Genomic DNA, 10,427 nt, shown 5'->3' on the forward strand with positions numbered 1-10,427 from the left:
GAGGTTAACGTAATGGAGTACCTTACAAATAAACTAGAAATGGTCACAGTCGACGACAAAAATATCAGTTCTATAATGGAAAGAAAAAACTTAAAAGGGATAGACGGTTACTGGAAGCAGCCCGAAATATTTATTGGCGTCAAAGACTTCTTCAAGTTTATCAAACTAGATGCAGCACAAGAATTGGAATCAGGATTTCTGTTACTCAGGGCAAAACTTGGACCAATGCTAGCCGGGAATGGTTATATAAATAATATTCGCAAAGCAAGTGCTACACCAATAACCTCAGCCGTATCATGCATGGCTAGCGTAACGAGCCACGATGACAGAAAGCTATGGAGATCACGGAGTAGATTGGAAAATTCGGAGCATAACAAAATAGTGGATGCTTACAATCCTTATTACAGCTATTTTGATGAGTGCTATAAAATTCAAGTGGAAAGTGGAGATAGAAAAAAAGAAGTAAAATACCGACACCGAAGAAAAAATCAGACAAAATCGACAAACCTGATGAAGCAATGCCAATGGTCAAAATAAAACCAGCCAAAGAGGTAAAGATGAAAATGAAATCTGCAACAGTGAATGATTGAGATAAGTACGAGCTTGAAGATGATGATGAAAAAGATGAAGTTGAGATCGGAATTGAAAATAAGGATATCGACCAAGAAAGTAAGGAAAGCACAGTAGAAGCTCAAACAAAAGCTGAAATCTGGCATCAAAGCGACTGTTTGCAGTTCAGGGGAGACTGGTATTCTGCCCTGGACGGAAGAAATGGTTGGTGCAAGAAAAGGTAGAGAGGGAGTGACAAGAAGCGCATTGGTAGAAATGCCCAACGAAACTTCTCAATAGACCAGTAAATGTACTGTACCCCTTGGAAATAACTGTTGAAGAAAGTTCGAGAATTCAGCCGACAGCTTTTAAAAAACCAATGGAAAACCCAGATCAGCAAGAAGAACTTATAGCCTCAAGATTTAGGAATGCTACTCAATGAAATTCAAACACCGAGATTTTGAATTTAAACCGAAAATCAAAAAAAACACCAGTATTATAACTCCTAAGGACAATATTCTTCCTCAGTTGGGAATGTCGGAAAAACTCCGAAAGTCATAACGCGAAATTGCAGCAATAAAAAGAATGAGATCCTGAGCGCCAGTTCATTTTCGCAAGAAGTATTGCAACAGGTCGGTTGGGTCGACGATATCGGGCGTTATTGGTTTTTGGTCCCCCTTTTGCACATAGTGATATTATAATCGTTAAAATCGTTTCTGTGTTACCGAGTTTTGAGGAATAAAAGTTCAATTACCCAAGTTTGAAACAAAGAAATTCGGCGACAATACATACACCTAGAATGCATATTCTCCACTAAAATTCTAGATTCCGAATCTAAGCCAATTTTCTCAATTTATTTGTATTTTGAAAGTTATTTTTATTTGCAGCAGATTTTGTAACTTATGCCAGCCGTTGAAAGTATTTGACAGAGATATAGAAAGTTATATTCAAAGTGAAGGACCTGATCAGTGTAACTCTATATCGTTTACATGCCATTTTTTCCGCAAAAAATTATGTATGATCCGATATTAGCTGTATCGTCAAGTAGTCATAGAAAAACTCAGATATTTCATAGATCTTCACACCACCATCAAAACAATTACAAGAAAAAAAAAGATTTACTATAATAGAAGGTTGGGAAAATACTGGAATCACCTTAAACAGGTTTACATCTTATCCAAAATAATTGTTAATTTGTTGCCTGTAGCATCCGAACTAAAAATGAACTGGGAACAAAGACTGATTCCACAGCAGGTTACAAATTATAAGGTTAAGTATTTCTTGAAAGCGTCATATCCATTCCTCACGTTTCTTTTCATCCAGCTATTTGGAGCCCTGAGTGACTTTTAGCAAAGACGCTTTGAAATAAATTACTACATTATGATTTATATAATCAAATTACAGATTCAACCGAATTCTTTTTAAGGCGTTTCAACAGCAGTAATTCATGACATGGATCGTCCACAGGTAGAAGCAACCAATCTACAATAGTGTCAACATTCGTGCAGGACTTACGAAAACTAACCATTTCCCAATCATACCGTACAACATTACTGCAAACTATCGAAGAACTTTGTATTCCAGCAGATTCATATATTGCTTGCATCTATCACACCATAAAATTTGATGTTGTCAATAGCTAATTTCCTTTCTTATAGCGCATTCCAATCAGTCTAGCCATTCACATCTATATTAATTTCTTGTACCTAAGCCAACGTTTGCAACTACAACCTTGCTGTTTGCATATTTTAGACATACGCTCATTTCTGAATATGGATGACGTGGGAGTCTTTATGTTCAAAATATAATAAAGTTTGCCAAACGAAAATTCTATTTCCCCTGAAATACACAGTACTAATTACACTTAAAACATAAGTCGGAGGTATGACAAATATTTGTGTACACGAATAGAAACTCAGCAGTCGATCACTTATAGCTCTCAATCAAAACCAACAATTATTGAAAAGTATGCTGCCTCATATCACATTCTCAAACGTCCTCTCGAACTTCACCTTTTCTGTAGGAAATTTCAGAAAACTCACTGAATCGTTTTAGTGGTTGTAGCGACAAGTTTGAGTACAAAGATTTAAGTGCTGCATACATCTATTAATAGAACGAGAACTATCATATGATGATAGAAAATCATGATGTTCTAAAAGTCATCAAAAGAACCAAGGTATTCACAGACATCATCAAAATACATAGTAACAATTTCATCAGTAGTTATCAACCTAGCAATAACCGTATGTTTTTTCTTATCCTTTGCTTCCAGCACTGCAATGTTTCCACGAAGTGGACCATTTACAATCATCAACTTTGTCCCCCTCGCTTTTGGTATCACTGTTTCCAGCCAATGTTCACTGATTTCTAAAAACACACTAACATTAAGATTTACTAAAAATAAAAAGATGTAAAATGAAATCAAAAGACGTTATATCTACAAAACAATAACTTACGGAAATACTTATTTCCAGAAAAATCTTCTACAATGCAGTTTTCACGATCGGCTGCATCCAGAATCCGAACCTTCTCATTATAGAGCTTCCCATTCTAAAAGTGCACGAATCCTTCATTTCTTAATGCCTTTGCGAAAACATTATCAAAACAATGAATAACAGCCACAAGCATACAAATGTATAAGACTACTTGTGAGCATAAGACAAGTTAATCAGATTATAATGGATTTCGATGAATCCCCAATTCAGAGCAGCCACGAAATAAGAAAAAGCAGTAGTTAAAAAATTTGCGCTTCAAAAAATTTTCGAAAAATCACAAAAAACACAATAACCTTGAATCTCCTATCGATGAATCGCACTTTCAGTTCTGGTCGTGCCCACATACCTTCCCTATTTGGTTTGACAATGATTTCTGATTTCTGCTTCTTATAATTCTTTTCCTGTGATGTTCTCACTTTGCTATCCTTCATTTCGATTTTACCATTTGAATGTTTGCCACCGTCATGAGAAGGTTCTGCTTCAAGGCATATAACATGACTGTTTTGAAATTTTCAAAAATAAAACAAAACAGATACATTCATCACGATTTGTTTTATGAAGTCTAGTAACTAGCATCATTTTCGGTTTAAACTGACATGCAGTGAAGCTAAGAGAGAGATATGTCATTATGTGCAATAAACAAAGTACTGAGACTAGGACAGCAATGGGTGAGGAAGTTATTGATATCGACTTCAAACTTCACACTATCACGAAACTCTGCGATGTAACAATCTTGCAGGCTGAGAAAATAATGAATGTCATGAAGTCGACCGAACACATACATCCCAAATGTCGTCCGAAGATTTCTCCAATAAACAAATCACTTTTTTGGCGAGTAATACCTGACTACTCTAACTATATAAAATAATAATATCCATCAGGTTCACGAAAAAATGTAGGACATAAAGTGGGAAGTTCATCAAAATCCCTCGAATAATGTCGAATAATTCCATATTTTAGATCACACTGAAGTTCAAATCGAAATAACTACCTATACTTCTGCCTTTTCGTTTATATTCCTCATCAGTGACCAAAATCACAGCATAGTGACTAACACGAACAATTTTGTCACCCACAGCCAGCCGAACAATAACGCTCGCATTATCTTCATCGAAACTCTCTATTCTTCCATATAAATTCCTAAAACAATTTTCATAAGTTAATAAAAGAAAACAAAAATGAAACACATTAAAAACAAACAAAATTACTACTACATATGCAACAAAAATTGCTGGCAGTAAAAAATTGCCAAATGTATTAGTAATTTAGTTTTTCTCATGTAAATTGTTTCAAAGCATTACTAAACCATAATGTAAAGTAATCGTTCATTATTCTCACTTTCTGAATACTGCATAAAAAGTGAAACAAAAAATTAGTAGCGCAAAAAAGGTACGCATGCGTCTTATGAATTAAATATAAATCCTGTCAGCTTTTCTTTCATAAAGTGTTATCATTACCTATATATCCCACCAATAATTTTCACAAGTGATGCTTTCTTTAAACTACACAATTTTCCTGCATCTGAATTCAAGCTATTTGTCGATTTCGACAAAATGGTGGCACCCAATCCAAGTCCTTTCGGCCTTCTGGATGAGATTCGCAGAGGTACTACCCTGAAAATTAAAGAGCAGTAACCTAACTTACAAAAAGAATGTTAACAGTGGGAGGTAACACTGCTCAGTAAAATATCAGCAAGATATTATTCTCTGAAATCACAACACCAATACCTAAAAATATCATTCAGTTTACCATCTTTGAAAACCGCTGATTTAATAAAATGATTCTCGAAACACAGGGAATTTTTCCAAGACAGTTGTACAAAACTAAGCACAGTCTACATTCTAGTTTACGAATTTAAAAGTTTTAAATTCACTTTTTGTTTGTTTTACCAATTCCTTCACCTTCTCGCCAACCACAACCTCTCAGTACCGCAAGACCAAATACTTCTATTGGTACTGAATCATAATCAGCATCCACACTGCTAAGCGATTCACTGATCTGACCGTCAACTTTATTCACGCTCTGCAGAAACACTCATAGACAAAAAAATAAGGATTACTGAAGGGGGATTGCATAAAGCGTTATTATATAACTGAAGTTTAAAATGATGGAAAGACGTGAATAAGCTGAAAACAAACTGTCTCTTGAGTTGATGACGAAGCAGATTCGGTAAGTAGCTCCAGCTTCGCTAGCTCTTCCTTATTTAGTTTACCCTCGTTCTTCATCTGCAAAAGGCGCTCAATCCTCCAATCCTTCTGCGTTACCATTGGTATAACCAAACTGCTTTCCGACTTATGTATTCCTCCTGGTCTGGAAACGAAGGTTTTGTGAAGAAAAATAAACAAGCAAAATAAATTGCTCTTATTTCAACCCCAGAAATGCTAAGAGTGAATAGTATCATGCTAGCATTTTCCGGCTTATTCCTTGAATTATTGGGATCCAAATCCGATTCCAACAGATTTGTATAACTTTATCCAGCTTTAAAGTTCAGTAGGGAAACGGTATTCATCTGAAGATTGGTAGGGAACAGTATTCATTTAAAAATCCTTAAATGTGCCAATACTTCGACCGGACTGCTACAGAAATAAATAGTTTTTAAGTTGTTAACATGCTGAAGTAAAAGTTAACATACTCAGTCATTTGTCCGTTTTTCATAAGTGTAAGCCGTTGACGTTTAAATTCATTAATAGCACCTTCCGCATTATCGTCACTTCCATTACTTTCAATTCGCAGTACATTATTGTTTGATATTGATGGCACATTTCTTTTAAGAGTGGATATCGTGAATTTTACATCAGATGATTTTTGACATGACATATCTTTGGGAACGTTCGACATGTCAGATGAGCAGGAATGTTCAGATGTTGATGGCATTTGTACACCGGACGCTAAAAATAACAATCATCAGTTTCAACTTGGTGATAATGACAAGGATAACTTCAGGATCAAATGAAATCAAAATTGAGAGGGAAAGAAAAGGAGAACGACTCTAAAACACTATACGATTCGGCAAACGGTGAAGGCACATTGCAAATAGCCCAAATATGTCAATTTCCAACCCAACCTAGGTGTGACAAGTATCCTGATCATGGATGAGCTACCTTCTCAACCGAGAATACGTTCATTATTACGAATTATCATCAGGATTAGACGACAGTGAAAAATCGAGTTGAAATCTCAACGAACGTGTATACACATGTATACACACGATCACGATCCGATTCCAAAATCATGACTTCAGGAAAGCTTGCCGCTTCTTTTGAGATATCTGGAACAGTCCGCCCTTCCCTTCCTAAAACCCACAAGACCTTACAGAAAACAACTCATTTAACAACTCGAAAATAATTCGTTTAGCAGACAAACCGGTCCACTGCACCACGTTCATAGCGTTGGGGTATTTTGATGAAGAAGCAGTGTGAAAATGCCTGTGTGCCATATACAATGAATATGTTTACGAGATGTTGACAACGAGTTCCGTTGACGGAGATTTGTTCATGTTTGATATCTTAGATGCTTTTTAGGGGATGGGAGAAAAGTATTCGAAAGTATTTCTTTGCTCCACAATCCTTCAGTCTAACGAATTTCTTTGCTCCACGATCCTTCAACATAGCAGAATAGTTAGAAAGCCAACAAATACCGAACGAGAATCGATATCTCGGCTTATCACACCGTAGGCTTAATGTATTTGGGAGTGCGAATATGTTTCTTTGAAAAACTTCCCAGTATGGGGAAGGGAAAACTAGTACGCCCACCATATCTCATTTGCCACCATTAGAATTGCCCATTTCCAGAACGATAACATCATAGTAGTTGTAGATTTTCTCGGCTTCATCGTCACTGACTTGAAATCGAGGATATTCGCTTCAGTTCTCAATTTTAGACATAACGTTGTTGAAATTTACCGGGGAAATGAGTTGAGTGATCTGAGCAGATCATTCCGATAAAATTTGGTTTGTAGTAGACCGATTGGTGTTTTGCGGGTGATGGATTCAATTTTCAGTGCAGTTTTTCGTTCTAGCGGTAGGCTTGATGTTCTGTGTCTCCTCTGAGTGTGAAATTTAATTTCAGGTCTGCACTTTTATGTGGTGTTCATGTAAGTGAGGAGAAGCATAATGTCGTAAGTAGTTGATATTTAGCACATTTTGAAATATTTTTACTCACACAGACCTATGTTTTAAATAGTGATTGAAAATGGGGCAAGCCAAGACGCTTTCTGTCCAGCAACTTACTCGTTGGCATCTCCTCTTCCCTGTTTGGAAGTAGCTCAGAAGCATCCGCTTCCCTAACGACTCAAATGTCAGCTTCAACTATTCATTTTAATTCATTCACAGGTTAGCCTGCTACTGATCTGATCTTCATTAGCCAGAACCAGACATAACCTTTTAGATCTCAAAATTTATATAGTTATGTTGCTCAGTACTTCAACATTACCCTTTCTTTTCTACTTCCTTCCATCCAAATCAGATTTTTTTTTGTGACAGCTGAATACTGTGCGTAAATAAAATTGTGAATTTCATGAAATAGCAGTTTCCATGTTTTTTTGTGATGTATCGTAAAAATTTGTTTATTGTCCTTAGAATGATTTACCTATTATTAGTTAAAACATTTTGAATAATTTTTCAGAAATCTAAATTACTGATCCGTAAGCAGCAAGTTCCAGAACAGTTTGCAGAATGCCGAAAAATAAGGGAAAGGGTGGTAAAAAATCGTCGGAGGGGTAAGAACGAGAATGATATAATGAAAAGAGAATTGATATACAAAGAGCCTGGACAAGGTCTGTTTCCCCTCGGAGTATATAATGTACCATTGCTATTAGTATTCTGGTGAAAGATTAAACTTATTGGGAGGCTTTTAACTGTAGTGTGAAATTAGTGCTTTTGTATTGTTAAAATTTACGGGTCGTCGAATTCTCTTCCAAAACCGCTTCTTTGCCGGATAGCCGAAACTTTTTTTTCTTTATTTCAGACATTACCTATTCGGTATGAAAAATTCATTTTCTGGTCATTTCTGCACGTCACTTTTGACCACCTAATTGGAACTATTAATTTGGAAAAAAAGGTTGTTATGGAACTACAGCATTGGAATCATTCAGATCTACTTATTTTAGGCTATTCTTAGGCATAAATATATTTTGCAGAATATGCGCAAGTAATTAAAATGCTTGGTAACGGTCGGCTAAATGCAAACTGCTTCGATGGTAAACCGCGCTTATGTCATATTCGAGGGAAATTACGAAAAAAGTATGGATTAACACTGGTGATATTATACTAATTGGTCTCAGAGATTATCAGGACGATAAGGTAATTTATTTACAGACTTCTTAATTAGTGTTACATGCTTTTCAGAATTCTGTTTTCGGAAGGGGACTGGAAAACTAACATATTTATAAATCTTGCGTATCTTCATTTTCATCTTAGACTTTTGCATATTATATATATATATATATGTATATTTGTATGTTATAGGCTGATGTTATTTTAAAATATAATCCCGATGAAGCGAGGAATTTAAAAGCATGTGGACAATTACCCGAAAATGCGAAATTGAATGAAGGTGGTGATGATCTCGACGAGGGTGGAGTTGAATTCGGTGCGTTCCTTCTCTTCTTTGGTAAGGTTATTCAGCAGTCTTTTATTCCCATTGTTTTGTCATTTCAGCTGATACGGGTGCACTGTCCGACGAAGACAATGAAGGTTCTGGTAATGAGGACCTACCATCAATTGGATCTGATTCTGATGAAGATGAAGACGACGAGGAGGAGGAAACCGATGATAGCGATGATGAAAGAATAACAGAAGAGCGATTGGCTAGAAGTTATGTTAAGCCAGGAGCAAGAGATCGTCCCCAAAAAAAGAATAAATGGTAATGGAAACTATATCAGTTGCGTCACATTTTGCTATGTTCTGAATTTGTAGACCACATTTTTTTTTCTCTTTTATATTCTACTATATTAAATTTCTACTCAAACTTTGCAATTGTATAACTCGAATTGTAATTGCATAATTGTAATTGCATTATATTGGAGAAAAAACATACTTCGTACTCCTTTGAATTCAATTCAAGTTTTATTTCTCTTCTACACTTATATTAGTAGTCTTAAAATTTACTTCGTTCACAATATCTTGTGAAAAAACATGATGATTGTTTGATATGTTTTATGGATGGCTCATTATTTATTCATTTTTCTGATCGGATGAGTCTCATTTTCCTTCAAATTTGCGTTTTAAGTGGAAGCTTCAAGGTTCCAAGCTCTACGAGTTAGAGTATAAATTGAATTTGGGCATTTTTATTGCAGTGAAACCTGATAAGATTTGCCTATTATTTGCAGCTTTTCTATTCCAAGTTTTACTAGCGTAAAAAAAAATCGCTTACATGCAGTAATTGAAATATCCTGCACTATTCGTATTTTTTCATTACTGGATTTAATGATTTCTTGAATGTTGACTCACAGAGCAGTAGCACCAGCATTTCTGGCAATTGTATCTGTATCACTAAATTTTCAAGTTCTATTGATAAACTTTTTTCCGTTCGTTTTGTCGCATAAATTAATAGCATGGCACAAAAAGTCTTGTATTGGACCGAACAGCTTAAAACTTGTAGGAGCTACTCTTTGAAAGAATAAAGAAGTGGTTTACTACGCGCATCATCCCAGAGAAGGGGGAACGTTGTGTTTGGCAATATATTTGCTCCATGACATTACAAAAGTGAATCCCAGGTAGTAGTGTGAATGACTAGTTCACGATTAGCGTGATAATGTGACATTTTGTCTGGGCGCGGTTTTTAGCACCGGTTTAATTCTAAGGCAGTCAGGTGTTCAGTGAAGATGGAGACCTGCAAGGTGCTCATTCGAGATTGGATAATCACGCTTTTTTGTTAGTGTCTCCATTAAACTTACGTAAACCGGAAGAAAAGTTATCCGTTTATTTTGTCTGTGAAATGATGTAGACTTCGATACCACTTGCGTTATTTCAAATATTGTAAAACTGAAACTTCTGGATGTTTTCTAATCAATGGTATTCGTTATCTAGCGCAACTCCTACTATAATGGGACAGCTGTAGGTTGGAATCACTTTTACAATAAAAATTGATTAATCTTGCTACCTTTACACTGTCTTCTTCTACTTGTTTGTTATTATGAAATTTAAAAAAATTTTTGGCCAACGGCTAGAATATTTATTTTAGATTTACTCAGTAAGTTTGGCATTGGTAAGAATTAGGCAATTGAATCGATGTAAGTATTAAAACGAATAGCTGGAATTGATAGAGAAACGCTGCTAGCATTTCTATCATCCATAATGCCAATTACAAAACAGTTGTTGCTTTGAAAAAAAAAACAACAACATTGGGGTAGCATATTGTGAATGCAAAATTGACGCTATTCAT

General features: G+C 35.6%; 3 protein-coding genes across 3 annotated transcripts; 2 read left to right on the forward strand and 1 right to left on the reverse strand.

Annotated features, from left to right (window-relative positions):
- Positions 1-12: 12 nt before the first annotated feature.
- On the forward strand, positions 13-794 carry LOAG_02888 (hypothetical protein; the record flags this gene model as incomplete). Its single annotated transcript, XM_003138425.1, has 2 exons — positions 13-462; positions 603-794. The coding sequence occupies 2 exons, from the start codon at positions 13-15 to the stop codon at positions 792-794; spliced, it is 642 nt and encodes a 213-aa protein (XP_003138473.1).
- Positions 795-2,608: 1,814 nt separating this feature from the next.
- Positions 2,609-6,480, reverse strand: LOAG_02889 (KOW domain-containing protein family protein; the record flags this gene model as incomplete). The annotated part of the gene is made up of 10 exons (XM_020446159.1): positions 2,609-2,916; positions 3,006-3,099; positions 3,338-3,522; positions 4,036-4,184; positions 4,502-4,657; positions 4,918-5,066; positions 5,183-5,354; positions 5,677-5,932; positions 6,253-6,336; positions 6,408-6,480. The coding sequence occupies 10 exons, from the start codon at positions 6,478-6,480 to the stop codon at positions 2,702-2,704; spliced, it is 1,533 nt and encodes a 510-aa protein (XP_020303462.1). The 3' UTR covers positions 2,609-2,701.
- Positions 6,481-7,235: 755 nt separating this feature from the next.
- On the forward strand, positions 7,236-8,910 carry LOAG_02890 (hypothetical protein; the record flags this gene model as incomplete). Its single annotated transcript, XM_020446160.1, has 6 exons — positions 7,236-7,295; positions 7,668-7,818; positions 8,182-8,284; positions 8,326-8,344; positions 8,510-8,633; positions 8,702-8,910. 6 exons carry the CDS (start codon positions 7,236-7,238, stop codon positions 8,908-8,910), a joined length of 666 nt encoding a protein of 221 aa, XP_020303463.1.
- Between the last annotated feature and the right edge of the window lie 1,517 nt (positions 8,911-10,427).

This window comes from Loa loa, assembly GCF_000183805.2.
Source record: "Loa loa unplaced genomic scaffold supercont3.105, whole genome shotgun sequence".
Lineage (NCBI taxonomy): Eukaryota > Metazoa > Nematoda > Chromadorea > Rhabditida > Onchocercidae > Loa > Loa loa.